The sequence below is a fragment of the Mesoplodon mirus genome (assembly GCF_964341445.2).
Source record: "Mesoplodon mirus genome assembly, chromosome: 12".
In the NCBI taxonomy this organism is placed as follows: Eukaryota; Metazoa; Chordata; class Mammalia; order Artiodactyla; family Ziphiidae; genus Mesoplodon; species Mesoplodon mirus.
In genome coordinates, this window is record NC_138988.1 from 52,376,188 (window position 1) to 52,403,784 (window position 27,597).

General features: G+C 47.4%; 1 protein-coding gene across 1 annotated transcript in view; it reads right to left on the reverse strand.

The window, feature by feature from the left end:
* Positions 1-6,327: 6,327 nt before the first annotated feature.
* The window catches only part of TRIM71 (tripartite motif containing 71), a gene marked incomplete at both ends in the record, with an annotated part of 57,667 nt that continues 36,397 nt past the window's right edge, over positions 6,328-27,597 (reverse strand). Inside the window, 3 exons of the mRNA XM_082637541.1 lie at positions 6,328-7,779; positions 11,357-11,491; positions 16,916-17,083. Coding sequence (XP_082493667.1) covers positions 6,328-7,779; positions 11,357-11,491; positions 16,916-17,083 — 1,755 coding nt within the window. The remainder of the gene's footprint in view (positions 7,780-11,356; positions 11,492-16,915; positions 17,084-27,597) is intronic.

Genomic DNA, 27,597 nt, shown 5'->3' on the forward strand with positions numbered 1-27,597 from the left:
ATCCAAAAGTCCAGATTTTAAGCATTTAAGCTCTTTAACACTTCCTCATTTAAAATGCTGGTATCCACCTGTTTTGAAAACACTGCATGGACCCAATCTGACCCACTGACCAGAGTACAACCTCTGGGCCATGCATCAGAGACTCCCTTTCATGATGGGCAGTGTACACACCCTTATTTATTCTCAATTAAAGGATGACACAGACACACTCTTTCCATGGAAAAACCCTCTTGTTTATTTGATTAAACAAAAATAAAATAAGCTGCATAGGAACAATTTTAAAGTCCAAAGAGACACCAACTTTGTTTTAAGGCTGCAGTAGCTGATACAGCATCTCCTTGCTACCTTCTCCAGCCTTCTCTGTGGACCAGAGCGATACATTCAGAAGCCTGTTAGCTAACACAGGAGTTTTTGAACACTTTTCCACTGGTTCTTCACCTGCTCATTGCCTGTCATGCCTGAGGCCTGCAGTAAATCACTTAAGATTTAAAAGTAAAAATCCAGAGGGCAGGAGAAAAAAAAAAAAAAAAAACCCACCCCAAACAAAAATCTACCTTAAAGGTTTGGGGGAAAAACCTTTGTTTCCCCATTCTCCACTTAATTGACGGGATCCGCATCACCACCGCGATGCCCATTTTTAAAAGTGTCAAGAGGCAGTCAGCACCCAGGTGTGGGCTTGCAGCATGGTTTCTGTGGCCTGGGCAGTTAGTCTGGTGGTGCATATCTCTTACATGTCTGCCTTGGACAAATTAAAAAAAAAAAAAAAAAAAAAAAGTCTTACCTTAGTCATTCTAACATCAAGGCAACATGCCCGTGTTAATTTCTCCAATTTTTGCATTTACTTTTCTCACAAAAACAAAAAACCTTCAACCAAGCCATGTATTCTACACTTTAAAATTAAAACATTTTGCTGACCGGGCATGACAGCTAATGGACAGTATTAAGCAAGATTCATTTAAAAAAATACAAACGACCTTCCCACCCACCCGAATATACCTAACATGCTAGTTAAAAACAACAGCCCTTACCCTCCCACCCTCTCACCTGCATTGAATTTAGGGGAAAAGAAGAAAATAAAGAAATCTTACTGCCCTAGAAACAAGAACACCCCAGAAATGTGAAAAATCCTCCTCTGAAAAGACAACTACACAGACTGCTAGAAACACAAAGAACTATTCCAGAACTGGTTATTTAAAGAAAGTAAACACTTTGCTACACACATTAACATTCAGTCAGTGTGCTCTGAGATAGAGCCTTAAGAAAAATACTACCTGAGCTTGTAAGTTAATACAATCATTAAAAGGAGGTCTACGACCATGTGGATACACAAAACTTTTAGAACCATTACTGGTTAAATGATGATGGAAAACATCCCACCAGGCTGGCTTGTTAACCCGTAAGATCGGTTTTTAAAATAGGCATCATTGAGGTATTTCTTCACCATGACATATATAAACCAAATTCACAATAATGACAGTGGTCTTAAGGATGCTCTCTTCCAACCAAAACAAAAATTAAGCGAGGGGGGGAAGAGAGGTGGAGAGGCAATACAGTATATCATGGTAATGTGCTTCTCAACTTTATCAAGTATTTAATAAACAAGCAAAGGAAAAGAATAACCCGTCAAAGAACATGTTACCTTTGGTAGGGGGAAAAAAAATCAAACACAAAAGAGCAACACACACACTTCACCATCACTGCTCAGTAACACAGTGATTGCTGCAATGCCATGGTGAGCGACATCCTGCTGGGTCCAGAAAGGGTACAAATACAATCACGAGGTCTAAAGGATGTTCATTCCCTTCCAATAGGTGATGTTCCCAACAACTAGACCCTTAGAATTGCTCCTAAAAGGGTGTATTTTCAGACATTCAAAATACAGATATTTTTTCTCTTGAAGAGAAAAAAAAAAAAGACCTAAAGGTCTTCATTTGCAGATAAGTCCTCAAAAAGGTCAGATGAACCCGTGGTTTCAGAACACTGAACAACGTGGTAACGGTGTGCGTAACTCCTGGTGGGGGAAAAAAGCCAGATTGGTAAGAAATACTTGGATTTATGACTACATTTGCCTGTATAGGACTATTTGGTTTCAAAGTTTCTTTTCCAAGGTCAATCAAACGCTTCTCCTGTGAGAAGTCAGCTCTGGATTTATGAAAACGTTTTCTTCTCGAGGTAGCTCTCCACTCCTACCCACTCCCCGGTGGATTAATACTATTCAGAGACCCGTCAGATACTAACATGAGGTAGATGACTTTCACCAAAAGTGAGGTAGAAACTAAACAAAAACAGATGGTGTGGGATGGAGTGGTTGGTGTGTCCTGTGCCCTGGCCCACAGGCAGCCCAGCCCCGGGAGGACAGAGCGCCTCAAGAGGGCCAGGCTCCACGATTCCATCACACGCGAGTACAAGACTATGACTTTTATACAGCCCCAGACTGTTGGAAACTCAGTAAGAGTGATGTTTTAAATAAATATTTTTTGGCACCATTGGATTTCTTCTTCTTTTTTTAAACAGAAAAACAAGCCTATAACTTTGGCATATCTTTCACTATCTACCAGGACACAGCAATCTTAGAATCTTCCAAAGAGGAAGACGACACACATACAACAGTATTCTGCTGCTTCAAGCCCAGAAGACCTCCCGCCTCCAATCACTAAGCTTTGGCTTAACTAGAATAAAGCAGACTGAGCCAATCTCATGCTATTCTCTTACAGCCCCATTACAAAGTGCCTTCCATCTGGCAACTTTTTTTTGGCCCAGCGTGTAATTTAGATTCCGTTTATGGTACCCTTGTATGTGTTTTCTCGATTCCCCAAATAAGTTAGACTTTAAAGGGCATCCATCAATCAAAGAGTTAGTGCACTTGGGGGTACTGTTTGGGCCACTGGGCTCCAGCCAACTTGCATGCCACCTGCCAGCCACCACACAGCACAGGTTCTCAGACAGCATTGCTTCTCGTGACCAAATTCACAAAGAGGAATTATTTCAAAAACAAAAACCAAACAACCACAACAAAAAACAGTAACACTTCTGAAACGTTAAGTTGGTATCAACCAAAAGTGGCTTGTATCTGTGGGTTATTTAGGTTTCCTTTAGCCATCTCAATATCCAAACCTATACATCCAAATCCAATTGGCATCTCAAACCATATACTGACCTTACACCTCACCCCACCCCCTGACCAGATCAGACATACCTGGGGATTACTGTCTCGATATCACATTTCCTCAAGAGAAACATTTTATCCTCCTCCCTCACAGCACCCAGGACCTTATCTTTTCACCACGTTAAAGACACCCTCTTTGACCCAATTCCTGCTACCCTAGCATCACCTCATAATGGGCAGGAGATACGCACTGATAAACACTGTTATCTCTCACACTAGGGAGGTCCAAATGCTGGCTTTTCTCATCTCTCTTCCACATTGTACAAGAAACACACTCTGTGGAGTGCTTTGCACCAATCCCTGTGGATCAGGAGTCAATCTGGGGCAGCCACAGATGGCAATATTTTAAAAACAAAAGCTTCCCAAGTGTGACCATGTTTCTCAAATGGCAGCAATGCACAATTTTGGGTACAGAAAATGTAAGGAGACGTACCTTTTACAGAGAGTAAAGAGGCAGTTATCACCCAGCGACACGTTCATTTCAAGGAGGGGACCTGCTTGCTTTAAGCAGGCAAATTGAATAGTCTATTAATTAAGCCCTAATCATTTTAGCCACATGTGGAAACCCTGGCTTTACAACCAGATCCACAAAAAAATGTTAAATAAGCAGCTTTGGTTGCTGCTACGCACCAAGAAAATTTCTCACTCAGGTTCCAGTATTTCCCCACATATGGGGAAACTGGGAAGGAAAGGTTAAGAGTGAAGATGATGAAAATGAAGACAGAATAATCAAAGGTATTGACTACCGGAAATAACTTAGCCTAGCCATAATCATGACCTGAGTTTCTGAGAACATTTTAAAGAATTTAAGATACTTTTTTTTTCAATTAAAAAAATTTAATCATTTAAAACCAGTTGTCTTTGGTGTTTAAAGGGGGATTATTTAGGGGGCAGGGGGATTGAGAGGAGGAGGTTCAGCACCAAGTTATTCCAAAATAAAAAACAATAAAAATGTTCAATTACATGATCTCTTCACCAGTCAAAGAACTTCGAACTTAGGGACAACATAAAAGGCAACTGAATAGGAATTAGAGATGGATTCACTATTAGAGAGGGAACGACTATTAGATTCTTCAATAAAAGAAGAAACGCTTTTACATAACAAGATCCCGACACCTTCCCACCCTGAAACACAGCAGCTGGGGAACAGCGGTTTGAAGCTACTTTCCAGTTTTTGGATCCTTTATTGCATGTGGTTCTCCTTTATGGAACAAGGTTTCCCCCATCTTGGTCACTCAGAAACCCCAGAACTAAAGCAATGGGAAGAGACAGGGGACCATGAAGTGGTAAATCAAATGTCCAAAAGAGTTGGATGGGAAAAGCAGTTTGATTGGCTTGCTACACTGTTCCCCATCAGCTCCTTTTTTTTTTGTGGGGTGGGGGATGACAAAAACAATCGATCCACTTGTTAGTCTGTTCGTTAAAAACTCTATCCATATTGCAAGAGGAATTTCTCTTAAATACAGGAATAGAAACTGATCTGTTAGTCTTCCAGTTTAAACAAGAGGTGTCCTGGAAGCCACTGCCATCTGAGAGCACCTCTTTCTCCTGTGGTGCTCTGGAATTTGGTTCTCATTTCAGTATTTGAAAGACGGTTAATGCCCAGAAGCACAAGGTTCTGCACCCAAGTCCAGCTTACGACAAACCCACCCTGTAAAGTGACGGATGCCATCCCATGTTTCTGCAGCGGGAGCCTGGCTTAATAAATTTTCTTTCTTTGGTACCGAGATACAGGTTGAACAAGAGGTTTCACGTCCTATACGTTTTTCCGGTTGGGGCAATGTGGTTTACAAATCCTTTACATTCAAAGGCCTTTGGGGGGGAAATTCACGTTTACCGTGCTCCATGGCTCGGGAGCAGACCTCTCTGTAAAAGTGACCCGAGAAGAGGGTGTGGGGATGGGCTGTTCCCATAAACTTGACTTTAAAACATTCTATTTCCCTGAACTTCCAAACCAGGAAAAAATTGTGCTTTTAAAACAAAAGTTCATTCCTTTGCCTACTCTTCTTAGGAAAAGAAATGTCTAACATTAAGAGAACAACATTCAACCGCAGTCTGGGGGTCCCTTGCCTGTGTCTCATGCTCTCTGCTGACCAACTCAGCACACGCATGTCCATCCACCCACTCAATGTCCACACGCCACATGCCTGAAAATCCTCTTTCTGAAAAGGAGGTTAATTTTCTTCTTCTACTTAATTCTGTATAACCAACAGCAAACTAAAAACACAACTTCTGAGAATACTTTTAATCAAAAATCCTGAACTATACCTATTTTTCAGAAACCAAAGTGTGAAAAGAAAAAGTTCTTTGGGAGGTGGTATAGCATCTTCAGTTTTACTATTTTGGTGTAAGGTGGCTTCACACCCACACATACATACACACGCACACATACACACACACACACCCTCCCTTAGAAGAAACAAAGATTGCATACCCTAAGATAGGAATGGTCTGCTTTTCTTGGCTAGCAAGCCACAGCCACTTCTTCTAGGAATAAGAAAAGATACTGATGCTGAACGGGTTGAGAAACACACTGAGGTATAAAAGAACACAGGAAGTTCACTGTTGCAGCATTAAAAAAAAAAAAAAAAAGATTTTTCCCAAAAAGATCAAGATCACACCACACAGCCTAACCCCATAAACACAGTATTCTCAAGAACACAAATACTCTACAATTAAGCATCTTAAATCCCATTTTTCCACGTTTTATAGTTTTTTTTCTTTTTTTTAACTTAGTAGTTTTCTCGTGTTTGCTTGGCTCAATCTACAGAATGCACCCCACCGCACACATCCAGCACCCTCCCAGCCACAGAGATGCTAGGCTTGTGCATGTCACGCCCCACGGAGGGGAGAGGAAACGTGAACTCCACTGAGCGAGGCTGGGAGGGCAGAGGGCCTGTTGGAGAAGGAAATGTAAAGGTTTCTGAGGTAGATAGAGATCATCACTTCACAGGCTCAATCCCTGCAGAAAAGATACGTACATTCATCTGTAAAAAAATAAAGATGAGGTAGGACATAAGCAATGTTGTACTTTTCTTGTTGTCTTTAAACAAAAGAAAAAAAAAATTTCCCTGAGACGGTTTCTTCTTTGAATTTCAAAAGGGGGAGAGAGAGAGAGACGTACACACGCGCACCCCAAACAGAGAGGCCTAGGAATGTGATTAGAAGATGAGGATTCGATTGTTGCCAAAGTCCACCACGACAATCATCCCATCCGGCGTGACAGCGATGCCGGAGGGCCGGTCCATCTGCCCAAAGCCACTGCCCTGGGCGCCAAACTTGCACAGGAAGCTGCCGTTGGACTCGAACATCTGCACCCGGTGGTTCCTGGAATCGGCCACGATGATGCGCCCCTCCTGGTCCACGGCCACGCCCTGTGGGCGCAGGAATTGCCCATTGGCGGTGCCCTCTGAGCCCAGGAAGCGGGCCGACTGGCAGTCCGGGTGAATAACCAGGAGCCGGTGGTTGTTGAAGTCGGTGACCACCAAGTGGCCCTCGTGGTTGAAAGCCACCCCCCTCGGGGAGTCAAAGTGCTTCCAGAGAGCCCCCTCGAAGCCATACTTATTCAGGAAGACCCCATCGGGCCCGAACAGCTGGATCCGGTGGTTCCGCGTGTCGGAGACCAGGATCTTGCCCTCGGAATTCACCGCCACATCCCAAGGGTAGTTAAATTGCCCGTTTTTGGTGCCCTTCTCACCGAACTTGAGGAGGAACTGACCCTCAAAGGTGAAGATCTGGATGCGATGATTGTCCTTGTCGGCCACCACGATCCTGCGGGAGGTGTCACAGGCTACGCCGGCGGGCCGGTCGAATTGCCCGGGCCGGGAGCCCAGAGTGCCGAACTTGTGGTGGAAGGCGCCGCAGGGCTTGAACACCTGGATGCGATTGTTGCTGCGGTCGGCGACCACGATGTAGCCCTCCTTGTCCACGCTCACGCCCCAGGGCCGGCACAGCTTGCCATCGCTGTCGCCCTCACTGCCGAAGCTCAGGCCCGGGAGCCCGATGCCCACGTAGCTGCGGCCGGACTTGACCACCACCTTGAAGGGGCTGTTCTCGATGTGCTGGTTGCACAGGGTGACCGACACCAGGTGCTCGCCCTCCAGCTGCGGCCGGTAGCTCACGACGTATGTCCCGTTCTGCTGGTCGCTCACCTCCGCGCCAAACAGGTTGCCGTCAGGGCCCAGGACCACAGCCGACATGAGGTCGCCTCCTGAGAGGCGGGGCTCCCCGTCGTGGTCGTAGCCGATGACGGTGAAGGAGGCCACCTTGCCCTGGAGGGCCCGCTTGAGGCCGTCGCCCGTGGCCTTGGTGAGCGGCGCGAAGGCCCCGCTGCTGACAAAGCCGAGGGACTTGATGGCGAGGTAGAGGGCCTGGTCAGGGGGTGTGAACATGACCCGGTCGTCCTCCTGGGGCTGCAGGAGGCTGCGCACGGTCTTGAGCTCCTGCACCTGCGCCAGCATGCGGTCTCGGGCCAGCAGGATGTCCAGCGCCCGCCCCTCCTCCAGGACCTGCTGCACGGCGCTGATGGTGCTCTCCAGCTTGTTGAGGTTTTGCCGCAGCTTCTCCACCTGCAGGTACAGGGACTTGGCTTTCACCTGGCGGATTTTCTCTACCTGGAGGGAAAGGTGAGAGCCGGGAGAGAGGACACAGAGGCTTAGAACGAGGAGAGAAAACAGCACATCGGCTGACATACTCATACCGAGGGAAACCTCACACTGAGGGAGGGTCTGCAGAAACGTCTGGTCTGCATTCCCCCAAAGTGGCAAAATCCAAAGACAGAGGGAGGCTGGGGAACTGTCTCTGATCACAGGAGATGACTACAGAGACCTGACAACTAAACGCAACAACTGAACCTGGACTGGGAGGACACTGCTATTAACACACTATTGGTGGGATGTCCCTGATGGTCCAGTGGTTAGGACCCCGCGCTTCCACTGCAGGGGGCGTGGGTTCGATCCCTGGTCAGGGAACTAAGACCTTACAAGCCATGCGGCACGGCCCAAAAAAACCCAAACCAAACCAAACCAAACCAAACCAAACCAACCAAACAAACAAACAAACACACCAACCCGCTATTGGTGAAATGTGACTACAGACTAAGGATTAGATATTGGTGTTGTATCAAGATTCAACTTCCTGGTTTTGATTAGCTGTGATTAAGAGAATATCCTTGCTCAGAGGAAATAAACTGAAACATTTAGGTGTAAAGGGGAAGTGTCTCCAACACTCCAACTTACTGTCAAATCACACACACACTCTCCTATTGAGAGAGAATGATGAAAATGGGGCAAGAGGTAAATAATCAGTGAATCTGGGTAAAGGATACAAGGGGCTCTTTTATTATTCCTGCAAATTTTCTCTCCGTTAGAAATTAAATAGAAGTTAGAAACAGCCATGTAACAAAGAAACGTTTACTGAGCACCTACTCTGTGCCAGGCGCTGGAGGTACATGTGGCCCATAGAAAACATGGGCCCCGCCCCACTGAGCTTAGAGTTTAAAGCAACAGATACTAAGCAAGCAAAGAAATGCTGCAAGACAATTTCAGACAGTGCTAGGGGTTAGAGGGTAGAAAAAGAGTGTGACAGACAGTGACGAGGGAGGCCTGATTTAGACAGAGGGTTGTCAGGAACAGGTGGCCTTGAACGTGGAGAGAAAAGTGGCAGAAAGGGGACCAGAGGCAGGATAGACCAACAAATTGTAGTACAAGGCTGGTCATGCACTCCCAACAGACTGAATCGAAAATGCTCCTATGTACAGAGGGCCTGAAGTTTCCTGAAGGATATTTCTCTCTCGGTCTCTCAGCATAAACGCATAAACGCATAAACACATAAACACATAAACACACACACACACACACACAAAATCAGAGACAGAAAGCCTGTGTGTGGAGAGAATAAAATGAAGGATTTGGTGAGGATCACAAACCCAGCTCTTTCCTTGTCCCGTTTTCTCTCTTCACGGGGGTTAGAAATCTTCATCAGGGAGCTTGAGAGGTCCCACACCCCAAATTTGGAGATACCAGCTTTTTAGCAACTGTTGGCCTGTATTATTTCCAAAGGGGCCTCTAAATCTAAAACACCGTGATATGTAAACACGGGTTCTGACCTGCTTCTGACTCAGCTCACACTATTAGGGAACGTGGGATTTTTGTCTGACTAATCAGTTCAGTTCTCCATTCTTTTGCAGGAAATAACTCAGTCCTCTAAGTTTAAGTGGTTTCCTCTGAAAAGAACAGATCAGTCGCCCAGCCAGTGCGTGCTGTTTTGCAGAGAGAACCATGACTTCTGAGTGCTTGACCAATCTGAAAGCCACAGAAAGTCTACTTCAGAATAAGGGTCCACTGTTGGAAGGGCTGGATTTTAATCCGATTTTCCTGTGGGGGGTGGATAACATGATTTTGGACCTGATTCATGTGTATTCATCTGTCCACTCTGGAAGGACGTGTGTGTGCAGAGAAGCCCATGGGGGGACAGATCAAAGAGAAGCCCTGTCGTTTGGTTTTGCACTGGGCCAAACCTCTCGGCCTCGATTCCGATTCCTCAACCGGATGGTTGCAGCTACCCGCCAAGAGGCAGCCATGTCCACTGGAAATGCACAAGCCACAAGAAAGGACATGCATCCAGATACCTATAACTGGGTCACCCAGCACTCAAGTTATCTCCAATAACCAGGATGCAAGAAAAAAAAACAACAACACTGTGTAAGAAGGAGGTGCCCAGACAGAGCCAGGCAAGAGGGAGCAGAAAAATCAGTGATTAGTGAAGAAGAAGGGGGACTCCCACAGGATTTGGGGCATGGTACCCCGGCAAAACAGCAAGCACAAATTGGACTGAGGTGTGTCCAGAATGAGCAAGCTGATTTTGGATTTATCCAAGAATGAGTTTTTAGGCAAGTAAAAACGAAATTGATAACATGAATAAGAGACTGACTGTCCTTCCCAACTTGCTTCTCCTACGGTAAAAAAAAAAAAAAAGTGCTCTCTATTCCTCCTGAAAGAGAACTGCCTTGAGAGAGGTCCTCAGCCCCACCGGAGGGAGGGTAACTAAGGTGAGATCTGCAGAAACCCCTGCACACAAAGGCCTTTTCATCAGCAGATCCAGAAGAGCAAGTTTGTGGCAGAGTTCACCACAGAGCTCTCAGGTTGCAAGAAGGGGCCCCCTTTCAGTTATAATTAACATTCGTGGGTGGCATGGGACTGGCAGACCTTGGGGACATCGGAGGGTCTGAAAACTGTGTCAGGCCCACAAAAGTGCCTGAACAAATCATGTGAATTAAATCTTGGACTGTTTCCATCCAAGGACTCTTCTCTTCTGTCAAAAGGCAGTAGAGAGTCAGAAGAAGCAAAAGCAGCTAGATACAGAGCTAACTCAAAGGAAGAGGCAACGCAAAAGCCCACACAACCTTCCCAAAGGCCAATACAATTTACTCTCTTAGGGGACAGGAAATTGGCGAGGATCACTTTCAGAAATCGACATGCGGTCCCCACCATCATATAGTTTGCAATAAGCCAAACAAGCACCACACCCGTTCACATCAGCTCTGTATAGTCTTGTTCCTGGGTTCAGAGAAGGTGATCCCAGTTGAACTGGCATGAGGTACTGGCCCCTCTTAGGCATGTTGCCCTCTTCTACCTGAGTGAGAGCGCAAGATCAGAGAAGAAAATGCTGCGGGGGACGTGGGCGGGGCGAGTCACCCCTCCAGCTGATTTTATCTAAACAGCACACCAGCGTGCTCAGTGCTCTTTCCGGCTCCAACAGGAAGAAAGGGCACACGTTCACTGCCCCCACCAGTGGAAAACTGGTTTTCCACAAGGGGTCAGGAAGTCCAACCAGCCGGGACACCAAAACTAAGGACGTGTGTTAGCAGCCTGCTTTCCTAACAGCAGTCTCCATTGTACTCCCTTCTTTCTGCTTCCACCTGAGTGCCTGCAAGAGAAAACTTGAGACTCTGTCCAGTCTCGGGGACCCGACTGCTTCTGAAAAGGCTTCTTGTCGTCTTACTACTCGGAGGGGGACCCCTGCATCTTTCTGCAGACAGACTTAGGAGAAAACTACCAAGCGTTCTAAACTCAGAGCCGGGATCCAGGGTGTGACATCAGCACGCTGTCACCCTGCTGTGGTTCAGAGGCCGTGCCGGCCACCGAGGAGCCCCAGGGTGGGGTGGGCATGCAAGCCCCCCCACCACGTTACCTTCCACAGCAGCTCACACTCCCGCTCCTCCAGGGCCTTCTTGTGTCTCGCAGTCACAGCTTTGACCTCCGACTGTACCACTTTTGCCTTCATCTCCACCTGCTCCGCCACCGTCTGGGCCTGCTCGATGCTCAGCTGGAAAACCAAAAACAACCTCAGAGCAAGAAGTACCTTCCCTCCTCACACGCAACACTTAAGGCTGCTTTCTTCAGCCCCGAAAAGCTAACGCCTTAGGCCCCCAACCCAGACCTCGAGGTCCACTTCCTTGGAAAGAAAGCAGGCACTGGGGGAGAGAAGGGCATCTGTTTGACATGTAACTGAAGGAGCTGCTTGGCAAGGGCAGCATTTCTTTGTATGAGAAATGGCACCTACACAGTGAATGTCAGGACTATTAAGAGATAGTCTGACACAGTGAAACCAGTGTAGCTGGGTCACAGCCCAAAACGGACTGGGGATCAGATGTGAAATGTACGACTGCAGGTGCACGAGCAACTTCCCACAGACAGGCTCCCCACCTGGGGGAAACCTCGCAGGCCGGGCACATCCCTCGGGGGAAGGTGTGCAACAGGCCGCAGCCCAGCTCAGAACCAACACCAAGTGCAAACTGGGAAACAGTGTCTGATGCACCTGAGAAGCCATGCCTATGGCCAGAGACCACCTCTGCAGCCCCATGCCCCGACCCTGTACCATCAGCCCCCGTAAATCAGCCCGTTTAATCAGACGTATGGTTGTTCATAAAAAATTAATCCAGACAGAGGCCTGGTGTTTTCATGAATATTACATGATGTGCCTTGAAAAGCCACAAGGATTGGAGATACTGAGGTATTAAATCAGGGAGTCCAAACTGACTGCAAATGCTGCAACAGGCTTTAGAGCAGGTGGCCCAGATTAGGAGGGACCCAGGGAAGCCTCAAGGGTTTAGAACCTGCCTGGGTTCAGGAATCAGCTACAGGTGACCAGTCATCTGTGTGCCCTGCAGAGAACGGTTTCTGGGACACGAAACACATCTAAAGCAGGCACAGTCCTGGACAAGCTAGGCTGGATGGTCATCCTAGGGCTCAGGAAACCCAGGTTCAAATCCTAGCTCCACCTCCTACCAGTTCAGACAAGCTCCTGGCCTTCTCCAACTTCAGAGTGAAAGTGAGAAAAATGCAGGACAATATATGGGAAGAGCTGAGTCCAGCCCCTGGTCATCCTCTCCCCTCATCCTACTTAGCTCACATCATACAGATAGGCCTATTCACACTTCCTACCTTGTTTTGTTTTTAAATTGTAGTAATAAAGTACATGCAGCATAAAATGTCCCACGAGTGACATTCAGCACATGCAATGTGGTGCAGTCACCACCACCATCTGGCTCCAGAACACCTTTACCCAAAACGAAGCTTCCACGCCTGTGAAGCAGTCATTCTCCATCTCCCCTCCCTCTCCCCCATTGCATGCATAACCTACAGTCTCTACAGACTTGTCTATCCTGGATATCTCACACAAATGGATCAAACAATACATGACCAGGCTTATTTTCATGAATATGCTCCCGGCTAATCAGCTATGACTCATTCAGTCACTTACAACTGGGACCCCTAACTGACCACCTTTCACCCTCTCAGTCTGATGACACCTGCTCACTGCACTCCCTGCCCCCATCCCCGTGAGGCCTAAGGATCCACTGAGCGGATCGGAGCTGGCACCTGGCCGATCTGGGTGGCTCACAGTTTGGCCTGGGATGCCTTTCTCTTCCAAAGTCACCTTGAAATCTCAAAACCCAGCTCAGATGCCACTTCTTCTCTAAAATCGGAAGTAAAGGACACCTATCCACAGTGTTTCCGTTCCATCTTTACTATCCTGTCCCAAGTGTCATTACAGACTGAACTAAGGTGGGCCAGGTACACAGTGCACGGTACTTAGCACTGGGTTCTAACAGGAACAATCTATACATTTTATACTTGCTCGTGTCTACGGCCATAACCATGTCCTATCAAAGCACTACGTAACTGCACTGGGTTAAATATCGTCCTGCCAAAATTCAGGCGTGCCTGAATTTTCAGAACGTGGTTAAGATGAGGTCGTATTGGGCTAGGTAAGTCCTAAATGCAGTGACTGATATCCCATAGGGCCACGTGAGGATGGAGGCAGAAACTGGAAGTAACACAGGTACAAGCCAAGACCTGCAGACCACGACCTGCAGGAAGAAGCAAGGGAAGGTTCTTCCTTAGAGCCTTCACGTGGAGCATAGCCCTGCTGACACCTTGATTTCTGACTTCTATCCTCCAGAATCGTGAGAAAACAAATTCCTATTGTTTTAAGTTACCTGGTTTAGAGCAGCCCTAGGAAACTAATACAGTAGCCAACAAGTTGAAATAGATGGCTGTATCCAAATTACCCGAAACACAGAAAGTTAGACTGACGGATCAAATAAGTGTGCATGTAAGCAGATACCATAACAGGGTGTCTCGGGCTGTCTGTCAGGATTGATTCAGAGGAAGAGAAACCTCACTAGACATTCAAGCAGAGACGATTTAATACAGGGAATTTGGTTAAACAGGAAGCGGGGAACTGCTAATGCAAAGGGCATACTGAGGATTAAGACAGACAGTAACTGCAGTCAGTAGCTACCACTCCTTGGGCTCAGAGAACAAAGAAAGTAGGGGTTACCAGGACCCAGAAGTATGAGGGAAGGACACCCCAGGCCCAGCTCATTCTGGGAGTGGCAAAAGCTGGAAACTGGAACCAACTTCTGCTGCCAGGGTAAAAAAATACTGCTGATAAGAACAGGAAGTCAAAAGGAAGAAGCAAGTCCCTTCTCCCCACTTCCAGACACGTGGTTTGAAATGAACACTGCAGCCCCAGCCTCACATAGCATGACTGTGAAAGGGTAGGTTGGTAGGTTATTAACCGGTATACCCTGTTTTCAGATGTGTTGGTTATTAATTAGTACAGAGCTGGTATCCACATCAACATCTGACTGAGGCAACCAAGCCTAGGTCCACAACATTTCTTTAACGCTTCCTCGATGGAAAGCAAAGGCAGCAAACTGCCTTCTGTTTATATTAACATCGTATTACTTAACCAAACTGAATTTCCATTAAAATCAGAAGATATGGAAATAACAGGTCCACATTCCTACAGGGCAAGAACTGGCCAGAGAGCAGGGGTGGTCGCCGCCTACCCTCCTAGCCAGGCTGCTCCCACTGTTTCCTCCCAGGTCCCTAGCAGGCCCTTGGGTTAACTCCCATCCTATGACAGGAACTATTTCTTCCATTTTCCAAATAGGTCAAAGGGGAGCAAAGCTCTGGCTATAATTTGAGTCATCCCCATTCCTAGAGTCATAAAAGTCCTATGTGAAGAGACCAAATGGATCTTTCTTCTCCAAATCCTACACAACACGCCGGCAAGCACTGCATTCCAAGACGTGCAGACCAGGACCTGCTTAACTAGTTCCCATTATCTAAGCAGGGCATTTGAAGGACGCCAAGAGGCAGGTGGGTTGGGGGAAAATGGCAGTGGGTAAAAGGGCTGGGGAAACTCTGAAAACAGAATCACACACTTGAAAGAAAGAAAGAGAAGGAAAGAAAGGAAGGAAAAAGGGAGGGAGGGAGGGAGGGTCACCTAACAAGCATGGGGGCTTGAGAAAAAATGTTAACTTCAAATGTTAACAGATTCAATCAAACACTTGAAGTTGAGGCAAGTCAGTGATGCCAGCTGACTGCTGAGTGGTGGCCACTTAGTACTGAGGAGGAGTCTGAGGCCAAATCTGGGTTTCACAAGGAAGGGTGCAGAAAGTGATTAGTGATGTCTGCCATGGAGAACAGTGGTGGCCTGATGACAGGTATTTAAAGTGTCCTGATAGAAGATACTAGAGAATGCAAGTGTCACCCATAAGCTCAAAGGCCACCATACCAGTACCAGATGGGGGAATTACTGTAGTTCACTCTAAAATGTAATTTTTATCACATTTAATATCTTTGAAACTATGATTCATCTTAACACTGTCAGTGGGTTTTTTCCCTTTGTTAGCTGTACATAAAATAAATGTGCATATCTTACAGTTAATGGCATCTTAAATGTGATGAAAGAAATAAAAGTAATGAATCAAGGCGGTCTTACATGGAGAGCAACTATATTCCTGACCCAAACTCTGGATGTCCCCCGGGGAATCTGTACACCTTTATGAAATCCTCTAATTACATAAGTGACCAAAATGTACTTTCGTGAAGAGTGAAAGTGACTTGGATATCAGATTACTTGACTCATCAGAAAGATCACTTCAGTATCACACATAGGAATGCTGATAGCTGCTGGGAAACTTATTAAAATCCTAAACCATCTGCCCACCCTAGAACACACGATTGATTCTTTACCATTTCCAAAAAAAGTCTTATGTTAAAAATAATTCATGTATTCAAATACTCGTTCTAAACAGTTTCCTATTCGATTACTTTAAAAAATATTTATCTATCTATCTATCTACTTATGGCTGTGTTGGGTCTTCATTGCTGTGCGCAGGCTTTTTCTAGTTGTGGCGAGTGGGGGGCTATGCTTCATTGCGGTGCGCAGGCTTCTCATTGCAGTGGCTTCTCTTGTTGCGGAGAACAGGCTTCAGCAGTTGTGGCACGTGGGCTCAGTAGTTGTGGCTTGCAGGCTCAGTTGCTTCACAGCATGTGGGATCTTCCCGGATCAGGGATCGAACTCGTGTCCCCTGCACTGGCAGGTGGATTCTTAACCACTGCGCCACCAGGGAAGTCCTAGCAATGTTTCTTGACTTTCAAGCTTATCCTACCAGATGAGGGAAACAACCTGTTTTTTTTGTTTTCCTAAAACCTTGTCACCTGGATCAGGCAAGAAGATTCAAAAATTAAGGCACAGTATTTATTACCTGCCTATGTAAGAGAACTTCACTATATCTCAGAGTTACACGTGTCCCTTCCTAGCCCCAGAGGGATGGGAATTCAACAGAAACAAGGGTCTAAATTACCAGGACATCTAATGCTTCCAATAGAATAGAATAAAATAGCATGGCATAGCGTAGCAATAGCTAGTGCTTCCAATAAAATAAAATTAAAAATAAAAGTAAATAACCATGGCATGACCTTTATTTATCACCCAGGAAAGAGTCTGAGATTCAACCTTAAATGAAATTTCCCATGCTCACTTATTTCTCACCTATAAACAAATCTGAGTAGCAAGATGAGCACCCAGTCTTTCTATAGTCCTGACTGAACACCCTAATATCCACTTGGATTTGGGGAGGCAGCTGGATGGCAAACAGGCAGCTGATGTGAAGGGGTCCAGCCAGGGTATCTGGAAGAAGCCCTGACCAGCCAGTAACTCCAGCCACATCACTGTCATCTTCACCAGACTGTGAGGTCTCCATGCACTGCCCCCCCATGTGATTGCTGCTGCATGGGTGTCACGTGGGCTCATGTGGGGCGTTGTCCCATGGCCTCCAGACACTGGAGTCTGCCCAATAATCTACACACGCCATCTGAAAGGGAGTGGGGAAGGTTTTATATGCAAGAAAGAACCAGGGAAACAGGTGAAGGGTGGGGAGGGACTGACCTGGATGGCCTGGCGGCCCTGCTGGGCATCAGCCAGCAGCTGGATGGTGAGCGCCCGTGAGTCCTGCAGCGCCTCCTGGAGGTAGACGAAGCTGTGGCCACCGTGCCGGCCCACAGTACACTCTCGGCAGATGGGCACTGAGCACGTGTCACAGTACAGGTGCAGCACCTGGGGACCAGAGAGGGCCAGGTGTTAATGACAAGGGGGTGGGTGGCGGGGTGCTCTGGATCCCAGGACCCCACAATAAACAAGCACACCCATAGGGAGCAGGAGCCCCGCAGGCGACTGTGAGGACAACTTGTTCCCCCCATCCCCACCCAAAGAAAAAACAACCAACACCCTCGTTCTACTCCAGTTCCATTCACAACCACAATTGAGACACCACAAAGGCAAAGATAAAACAAAATGATCCTCCAGGGACTTCCCTGGGGGTCCAGTGCTTAAGACTCTGTGCTTCCACTACAGGGGGAACGGGTTCGATCCCTGCTTGGGGAGCTAAGATTCAGCATGCCACGCAGTGTGGCTGAAAAAAAGGTAAAAAAAAATATTTTAAATGTGGTGCTCATCAACTGACCTTAGTAATTGACAGTAATTATACAGTCCTATGAATAAAACTATTTAAAACAAAAACAAAAGAAAACAATCATCCTCCATAAGAGATTTCCCTGTATCGGAGATTAATTACCCAGAAAGGTTCCAAGATTGTCTCCATGGTCTGAGATTGGTGGCCGGAATGAAAGGATAAATCGACAAGTTCCTCTTGCCACCCCACGCTCTGGGGTGGAAACCAGGCTGGGGGCCAGGATCAATCCCCCTCACACGGCAGTTGGCTGCCACCGTCCCCCCATCAAGGACACGAGTGCACCCAAGGCACTCAAGCAAGGTGCAGACTTAAGCTTCTGGAACAGAGGCCAAAGGCTAATGGTAAAGTCAGCCAGCTTCTTGTCTTTCTTCTTCCTGCCAAGTTGTTCCAAGGAGCTGACCCTGGGAGGCAGCCGGTGCTGACAGCGCTGCTTTATACGATGCTCTGTGCCTCCCTGGGGCCCTGCGTGCTGCTGGGAGGTGGGAGCGGCTTGGCACCACCTCCACCTGCTGATAAACCTGCTGAGAGCTGAGCTCTCAGGAGCCAAAGCACCTTGGCACAGAACGGGGCCAGTTCCGCTGCATCCCTCCCCAGAGCCGGCACTTAGGGCCGCTGTCTATAAATGTTTGCTGGCTTGCTTTCAAGAGCAGAGCTTCAGTTTGCCTCTGGTACACCTGGGGTGAAGGAAAGCGAGCCAACACTAGACAGGCAGGGAAGGGTGCATGTGTGTGTGTCGGGGCTGGGGCGGGGGGTGTCTTTCACATACACAAGCACTCAATCTCCAGGGGAAGAGGCTGCATAGGGAGCAAGGGCTGGTCCCAACGCACAGAGGCTGGTTACCCTGTCCAAAGCACAGAGACCCAGAAAGTTCCTATTAGGCTGAAAGTCGCACACAGAAAGGGCCTGGGGCAGAGCGAGAACGCGGCTCCTCTCATTCTCCAGGTTATTTATTTTATTCCAACCAAAGTCTCGGCGTAGTGCGTGTCCACGAGGAAATGACTGCCCAAATGACTGTCAGCTGAACAGCCTGCTCCACGTAGGGGGTGTGTGATCCAGCAGGGGTTAGGTTGCTTCTCCAAGAACTCTGGGTCCAGGAATGGAAAAAGGAAAGACTTAGGATATCACGTTCCTACTTTGAAGAAATGGTTGTGATACGGCAAGTTTTCTGGACCCTATTTTACAGGAGGGAAACGTGATCGGGTTTGTAACTTTAGTGCCCGATTTTTGTCCTGTACTGTACGTTTCCAGCAGCCGTGGGAGACGGAACCCTGGAGGCATCTGCCTTCCTTTGTGAAGGCTAATCACTTTTTGAAGAAGGTCCACCATTTAGAGACTATCTAATCTTTCTCATTTGATAAATCTAAAATTCCCAAGCCAGCCTTAGATACGAACCGAAAAATGCTAAACTGGATAACTGTGGGGAAAAGCCCCAACACTCTCATTTTACGACATGGTGCTAAAGCAATTCTCCAGCCAGTTTCCATGACTCAACCACATCCCTCCCCTCTGCTCCCTCCATTTGTCACGGGAATAAAGGGATCACTCCTGCTAATGTGAAGTGTGAAAATCTCCTGGCACAAGGCTCCCTGCTCTTACCAAACAGCTAAGCAATCTTCTCTTTACCTCTGCTCAGGAGTTAACCTTTTCTTGGACAACTGTGTGAACTGACTAGTGTCCCCCTGCTTTAGGAGTCTGTGGGGCTCCTGCGAGTAGGGAAGAACCTTAGGCTGCAGGCCCCCACATGTCCAGCCTTGAGAGCCCAGGTACCTCTAAAATGGGCAAACGGGGGTCCTGGGATGTGACCCCACCTGACAGTGTTTCACGTGGGACTGACGCAGCTCTAAGCGCCTAGAACACCCTGTGATCTTGGAAGTGCCAGTGCTTCTGCCATTCCAGACTGACTGTAGGACCACGGGGGCTGGGGCTGGGGGTGACAGTATAAGTGGGTAAAAGCAGAGCCTCAGTGGTGCTTTTAATCAACTGTTGATTTTTTTAAAAAGAACACACTGTCTAAAACCTGAAAATGCGATCACATTTTGTAAAAAAAATTTTTTTGGCCACACCATTCAGCACGTGGGACCTTAGTTTCCCGGACCAGGGATCAAACCTGGGCCCCATGCAGTGGAAGCATGGAGTTTTAACCACTGGACCACCAGGGAAGTCCCACATTTTGGAAACTTTCTAGTGAAATATCAGAGCAAAACTTTGGGAAGATGTCACACTCCATTTAGAAGCTCCACATCTCACTCACCTGACAATTTCTAAGGTCAAAAACTTACAATTTTAGAGCTTATGAGACTCGGTGAATAGGCAAAGGTGCACACGGGTGTGCATGGGTGCAACTCTCTCTGAACCAGCTTACTTAAGGTTATTTTAAAAGAATAAACTGGATGACTGTTCAGAGGGCCAACCGCCAGAAAGAAATGTGGCAGAGGCCATGAACTGTGGCTCTGGGAAGGAGCAGTCCTCTGGCGGCAGGAATTCCAAGGCCTGAGCTGCCTGTTTGGGGCTTCCCGGGCAGATGTGCGGACACGCCCCCTCCCCCCCCACATGGCGACAATCTGGCTGCCCAGCTGAATGGGGCAGGCCTGACCTCTGACCTTGCAAGTGACCACCCTCTCCCCTGCCCCCAGCTTCCAGAACACACCCCACCCACTGCCTTCCTCTCCCAAAATTTCTAAAATACCAGTGGAGACAAAGACCTAGGAATGTGAGCCCCGAAGGAGAGGAATGGGGGTGGGAGGTGGGGGTTAGAGGAAATAAATAAATAAATAAAAATACCAAGCAGGCAGGTTTACCTTAGCCAGGGCTTAAACAAAGTGTGCTCTGTTAATGAACAAGAATGTTCTAAGTTTTATATTATCGATACATGTGATCCAACAAGGAACACACACACACACACTCACTCACTCACTCACGTTGGAGCACCAGGTTAAAATACAACTATCCACATCAGTGAGAAGTGTAAACAGAAAAGTATGGAGGGGGCCTCTCATTGTCAAGATCCCCCAACTGAAATAATAAATATTAACTGCTATAAACTTACTTTTTGAGATTTCTTTGACATCCCTTAAAATGACTGGGGACATGTGGCCTCCCACAAACTCAGGCCTTGACACAAGGAGGTTTCCACCCACCACTACAGACACGAAGCGGAGGTGGGCTGGTGACAACCAGAAGCCTTATCTGTATGTAACACTCGGCAGGCTCTCCTATTAAAAAAATAGTAAACCAAATTCAAGGAGTAAAGTCCAGCCACGCAACTAAGTCTATCCAACAACACCAAAACCAAGCTTTACTTGATTTAGGGAAAATACATTGAATGCCGGTGTTCTCAAACTCACAGAAGCCCTCCTACATCTCTGGCCAGAGCTGTGGTCTTGGGGGGGTGCCTGGGAAGAGGTGAAAGAAAGGAATCTGGACCCTCCTTCTTACACAATCACCACCAGCTCAAGACAGTAGAGTCCAGCTGTGGACAAGTTACTTCTTTCTGGGGGAAAGGAGTCGGAAACTTTTTAAGACAAGTTAGGGAACACATATGCATTTTTAATGCAAGAAGATACACAGGTGTAAGTCGTTTTTAAAAAATCTGCCCCAGGGACTTCCCTGGTGGCACAGCGGTTAAGAATCCGCCTGCCAATGCAGGGGACACAGGTTCAATCCCTGGTCCAGGAAGATCCCACATGCCTCGGAGCAACTAAGCCCGTGCGCCACAACTACTGAGTCCAGGTGCTGCAACTACTGAAGCCCCTGTGCCTAGAGCCCATGCTCCGCAACAAGAGAGGCCACGGCAATGAGAAGCCCGCGGAAGAGTAGCCCCCACTCGCTGCAACTAGACAAAGCCCGTGCGCAGCAACGAAGACCCAACGCAGCCATTAAAAAAAAAAAAAAATCTGACCCAATTTTCAGTTGTTTCTACTTTTTTATATAATCATCCAAAAATATGCTATATTCTATGCATAGGTGAACTTTTTAAAGACACAAATAGGAGAGCATTATACTAGACCTTTTCACTTAATTATATTAACTGGGAGAATGTTTTGAGTTGGGCTGCCTGTTTTATGAATGGCTGCATGGTATGTCGCCTGCAGATGATAGGATTTTAATGTTGTTTCCTGATTTTTGAAAACTCACAAGCAATGCCGCAGTGAATATCCTTTTATATTGTTCTTTACAAAGCCCAGAATTGTCAATTTGATAATATATTCAACTGTTCCATCATTGGACAAATCAGAAGGAAAATACCTACTTGCATGTGTGGACAGTAAGGCTTCTCAAATTTAATAAATTGATGTCAGGTCAACCTCCATTCATGTGAAGAACAAAGGTTGTCAAGTGCCAATTTCTGTTCCCAAACAAGATCAGACCTACACGAAAGGCCGGCATGGGGACACCAGAGAGCCGGGCAATGTGGGACTGGGAGTCCAGGTCCACTCTGCTTGGCTGGAAGGTGGAAGGTGGAGGCTGAGACTGAAAAGAAGCCCCAGAGGAGCAGCAAGAAAGCAAGGCTTGTGTTTTGTGTGCTCAGGATTGGCTGTTAGATTTTCCAAAACACAAGGGTAGAGGCGAGTGGGCTCGCTTGTTGGGATGATTCCAGAGGTGGACAGTGAGGGTGGTCTCAGGCAATGTAAAGGAAGAGGGCAGTCCCAGAGGGTATCATTCAAACACCCGGTGAAACAAACATGGGTAGCCCCATACAAGCCCAGAACCCCCTTCTGCAATCCCCAAATTCAACAGATCTGGAAACCAAAAGTTTTTACACAAGCTGTTTGGCAGCAAAACCTGAACTGGTGTGAAAATGATCTCAAATTTTTATCTATACCATTTAGTGTGAGTTTTCATATATTTTACTGAAGAACTGCTAATATTCATTACTTTGTGGTGCTGTTTCGCAGTATAAGCTTTCCAAAATCATAAACGTTGAATTGTCAAGGCACATCTAATCCCAAGGGCTAGGGTAAAAGACCTGCCAAGGCCAGCTAGCTGAACAAGAGTCATTCCTGGGCTCAACAGACAAGAGAAGGAGTTAAGACTACCAGGTGGTAGAGTGGGATGGGGGTGTACAAGTGGGGTCAGAGCAGTTCTAGGCCAAATTTTTTGGCTCCTGTGGACAAGGCAAATTTGAAGAGCAAGGGTTGGAAACAGGAATGCTATCAGCTCGAACAACTTTTTTTGGTTTTGGCTGTGCTGAGCCGCACGGCTTGCAGGATTTTAGTTCCCCGACCAGGGATCGAACCTGGGCCACAGCAGTGAAAGCGCTGAGTCCTAACCACTGGACCGCCAGGGAACTCCCAGCCCAGCTCTTAACAACTTTAGACTCAATGTGGTTGCTGGTGCCAAGGGAAAGCATAGTTCAATGATAACTGAACGTCCCATGCTGTTCCCCGGAGGTTTTTGTACCACTGCAAAAGCTACATCATGATCCCTTTCCTATTTTTCAGAAGAAAATTTTCACACTCCCAATGACCACTGCTTCCCAACACCGACCAACCACCATGTACCACCCAGCAAGACCCAGCTCCTCCAGTGCCTCAACCCACGAGGCTTCCTCCAGTTTCCTGTTCCTCCCTATCACCTGCTCCCCTGCTTGTGGGACCAAGGTCCCAACACCCCAGAGCCAGGCACATGGGATCCCCACTTTATATTCCAGCAGCATTTATGTCTTATACTTTATATTCCCTGTCTCAGGGCCCTCCTCCAGGAAGAACCCACCCTGGGCACACAGCTTCTAATATTAACACATGCAAAAAGCAGAACCACTGCCTTTTTATAAAAAGCCACAGGTAATTAAAGGAGTAAGTTGTTTCTACAGTTAAATGACTGAATTTGGCTGAGCTCACTTGCAGATTTGGTGAAAAAGAGAGAGAAAAAAACCACCTCAATTTTTGGCTCAGAAAACTGTCAGAATTATTAAAAAGCATGAAAATGAGTTCATCCTAGAAAGGAAACCACTTCCCCTGTAGCACTGAAGCCCCAGAGAACAATGACACACACCGCCTTCCTCCAGTGTTGCCAGAGTCATAGACGAAAGAGCCTTACAAGTATTTCTCACCACAGCTCCCCTCCGAAACCTGAGGCTGCAGCAGTACGTCTGACTCAAGTAGGGCCTGTAGGAGGCAAGGAAGGACATGTAACCGAGGTGTGTGTGTTCTTCTGGGATCCTGATGATACTCGGGGACTGTGCAGCTGGGTTTTCAGGGCAGGAGAATCCTCCAAGGGAGCTCTAAGGGCAGAGGTCGAGGTGACGAGGAGGGTAGGAAAAAGAGCAGGCAGAAGACAGTGCTTCCCACGTAGAGCTACAGTCAGCACTTCTCAGAGCCTTTGTGAAGCCCCCCAAAGAAGCATGTTTTATAAAGGTATCATCAGGATGTCACAAAATACTCAGTGTGGGACAATACACGTGGGAACTCCAGAGACAAGCTATGCCTCTGTCCCTGCACTTCGAGTACCTGGAGTGCCCTCCCTATGCCAGCCCGGCTATACTCAGGCCCCCGGCAGCCGCACTGGCATCACTGAGAGCCTCCTCATAGGCCCGTATCCATCCTGCTTCCTCCCCAGATGCTGATAAACAAGTTCTCCATCCAAACCTCTGGGGGGACCCAACCTGCAAGAGCTCCTTCGCTCTCTGGACTATTCATTTGCCTGCTGGTCGGATTCTGGTTTTCAGGCTGGAGTCTTGGTATCTTTGCCCAACCACACAGCTTTGAGGCACAGTCACGGCTGGCCGCCACCACCAAGGCCAGCAGGGTTGACTGCCCACAGCCTGCAGTTTCTCTCCTTCCTGGAAGGCTTTAACAATGGCCCCCACAAAAGAGCAGGTGACACCCCTGTGCTGGGGGGTTTCCTCCAACAGATCCAAGTTACATGACATTCAGTGACACTCTGGAACATACCAGAACTGTGTTTGGGGTTACTGCCTACCAAATGGTTTTTCACAAATAAACTTGTTGACTTGAATAAAATGTGGGTGTTTAAAAATTCTTCCAGTTCAAGAATAAAAATCAAACTTCCCTATCAACAGAGAAACAGACAGGTATATGTCCACACAGTAGAATACTTTTAGCAATGAGAACGAATTACTGATTTTGTGCTATCACACAGATGCCTGATGGAAAAACAAGAATCACAAAAGTATATACTGCATAATTCTATTTCTGTGAAGGCAAAACTAAGGTGAAAAAAAAATCAAAGAAGTTGCGGGTGGACACAGGTGTGACTGGAAGGAACTCAAGGGAGATGTTCTGGAGCCATGGATGTGTCTTTATGTTGTCTTGGTGGAAGGAGTAGGTACACAGGTGTATAGAATTGTCAAAATGGGGAACTCCCTGGCGGTCCAGTGGTTAAGACTCAGCGCTTCTATGGCGGCAGCAGGGATCTCAGGTTCGACCCCTGGTGGGGGAACTAAGATCCCGCAAGATGTGCAGCATGACCAAAAAATTTAAAAAGAATTGTCAAAATGTATACTTTTTATTTATGTAAATTATACCTAAAGAATAATACGTGAGGGGGAAACCCTCCCAGCGACCACCTAGCGGTGGTGGGGTGAAGCTTGGAGCCCAGCCTCAGCACGGGCTCCTCACAGCTAAAGACCTAATAAATACTCTTTGAGCCCATAAATGAGTTACTCCAATGGCCCCACATAATTTACTTCTAATAGGTCACTACCATTCTTCCCACAATGTTCCCATTAGGTATTATTTTTCCTTTGCCCTCCACTATAAATATTATCTTAAGTTTAATCTCACAAGAGGCAAGTCGGACTAACTCCCTGGAGGTTTTGATAAAAATTAGAACCCCGAGTCCGATTTACAGCCCCACAGGCGGCCAGCGGTCACACAAAGCCCTACGAAATCATTAGTGTGCCAGCTGCCGCCCAGGCTTGCACCTGACCTCTGATGTACTAATGAGTGGTCCAGGCAGCTTCCAGCAGCAAATAAAAGAGATTTGTTCCAACACGGAGATCACCGCCCACGTAAATTATAGACTTTCAAATCAGGCACGAAAAGATGGATTTTGACACAGATACACAGTTTTCCTGTTTCCTGTCGCAAAAGCAAGGCCCAGTTTTAATCTGTTGTGTTCTAGACCAGAATCGGGGGTACTGGGAGGCTGACTGTAAAAAATGGCCAGACTGTAGGTGGCCACGTAACTCAGTCCTCACCTCTTAAACAGTGGGCGACGCTGTGCACCCGAAACCTTTCACCACCACCCCCTGAAGTAGCAAAAAGGGTCTCAATGGCCTGCATGGCTGAGATCATGTGGACAGGTGGATGTAAAGCAAGGGAAAGCACTCATCTCGAGAAGGGAAGCAGAAATAAAGAGGTAAGAAAAGAAAATTCATAACAAAAAAGGTTTTGAAATATTACTAGCCGTATCTTATCCCTCCAATAAGGGATAACAACCCAATATAATTGTTCCTTTCTCTCTCTCCCCTATTTGGCAAGTTCTATAATCCCGAGTAGCTGGGCGTCTCCGTTACTCAGTTGTCCGCTGCCTTGGGCAACACAGGCCCAACACTGGCCTTCCCGACGGCCCCGTGTGACACTGTCACACTCGGTGACAATTTTAAGAGCCAGCTAACCTTACCAAGCACTGCCTCCAAATCAGCAGGTTAACTGAATATTTAATGCTGTAGGAATCTTATTCACAGGCAGGAATGATTTAAATTGGGGAGGGGGCCCATCAAGGAAGCAGTAGATGGACTCTGTGAATTCTCTCAATGCCAGTAAGAGCCGCCCCTTGGCGTGGGGCTGGGGCGAGGGCTCCCCGCGTGTCTGTGGAGCCCTAAGCCTAGGCTCTTTGGTGGCACCCCTCAAAACTGCTCCCATCAAGGAGAGCATCAAATAGAGAGCAGACAGACACACTCCTCTATCCCCTGTGACACCTCAGGAATCACCAGAGGCTTTCTCAACAGTTTCCTCGGCGACCAAGAGCAGAGGGGCCTCAAACCACAGCTCCAGTGCAGCAGCTGAGGGTGAAAGGAAAACCCTCAGTCTTATCAAGAAATGGATTTCTTTTTAAAACCCTTTTCAAGCTAGCACTTTGTTAGGCAATTCATTTAAATCACACCCTCCTTCAACTCCAACAACAGGAAACTTAATCCCACGGACACCCCTACAAATGAAACAGAGCCAGGCCAGGCCGGGAGACCAGCTTTATTTAAAGAGTCACCTGTCACCCATGCTGGGCTAGGTGACATGGGGAGGAATAGGAGCCCCGGGGCCAGTTCTGTGGTCCAGGCAGTCTACAGGGTGGGTCTTAATCCCTCCCCCGACCCCCGTCCCAAGGGGAAAAAATCCAAACTGCAGTGAGCAGTGGAGACCTCAGGCTAGCAATGAAGCCCTGAACCCTTGGAGTTCACCCACCCCTCTTCCCACCAGTGTGCACAGATCCTGATAGCTGCGGTCCTAAAGCACTAATTACGGCAGGATTTGGCAAGGAGTCGGGGAACCCCAACACCGGGCCAGCAGCGTGATTTCAGGCAGGGGAATGCCAACTAACCAGGAATAAGATACAATCTGAAAAAAGATCAACGTCTGGGGACACTACGGGGAAAACCACTGGAGTCAAACTCCTGTTTAGAAGCCTGAATTCCCAGGACCACTCATCATGCGTGAATGAAGTTGTAATGAGAAAATAATGGTAATGAGAAAAAATTCAGGTCTCAGATATGGATGGAGCTTCGTCAGAAATCCCACTTCATTCCAACGAAGGAAGCCTGAGCGTCACCTCTTTGCACTGCACCTGCGTGCTGTTCAGTAGAACTTGACAGCCCGCTGACCCTGACCCAGCAGGTAATGCAACCAGGAGACACAGGAGGGGAGGGGCAGAACCTCCCCAGCATCCCCCAAGCAGATACTCAAGGATAAACTCCAGTTCAAAGGCTAGACCTGACAGGGTGGGGAAAGAAAATGTACAAGCTCTGGGCTGGGAAACAATCAGGTGGAGTGTTATGTAAGCTAAAGTTCAAGGCAGATGATAAAGGAACAGCTCTTAAATTGGTCTCTCCTTGGGTTTTTTAACTTCTGACCTGCTTTGTTTGGCTCTCTGTGGGAGAGGGAGCGGGGAGTCGCCCTTACTTTGGCTGGCACCTAACCAG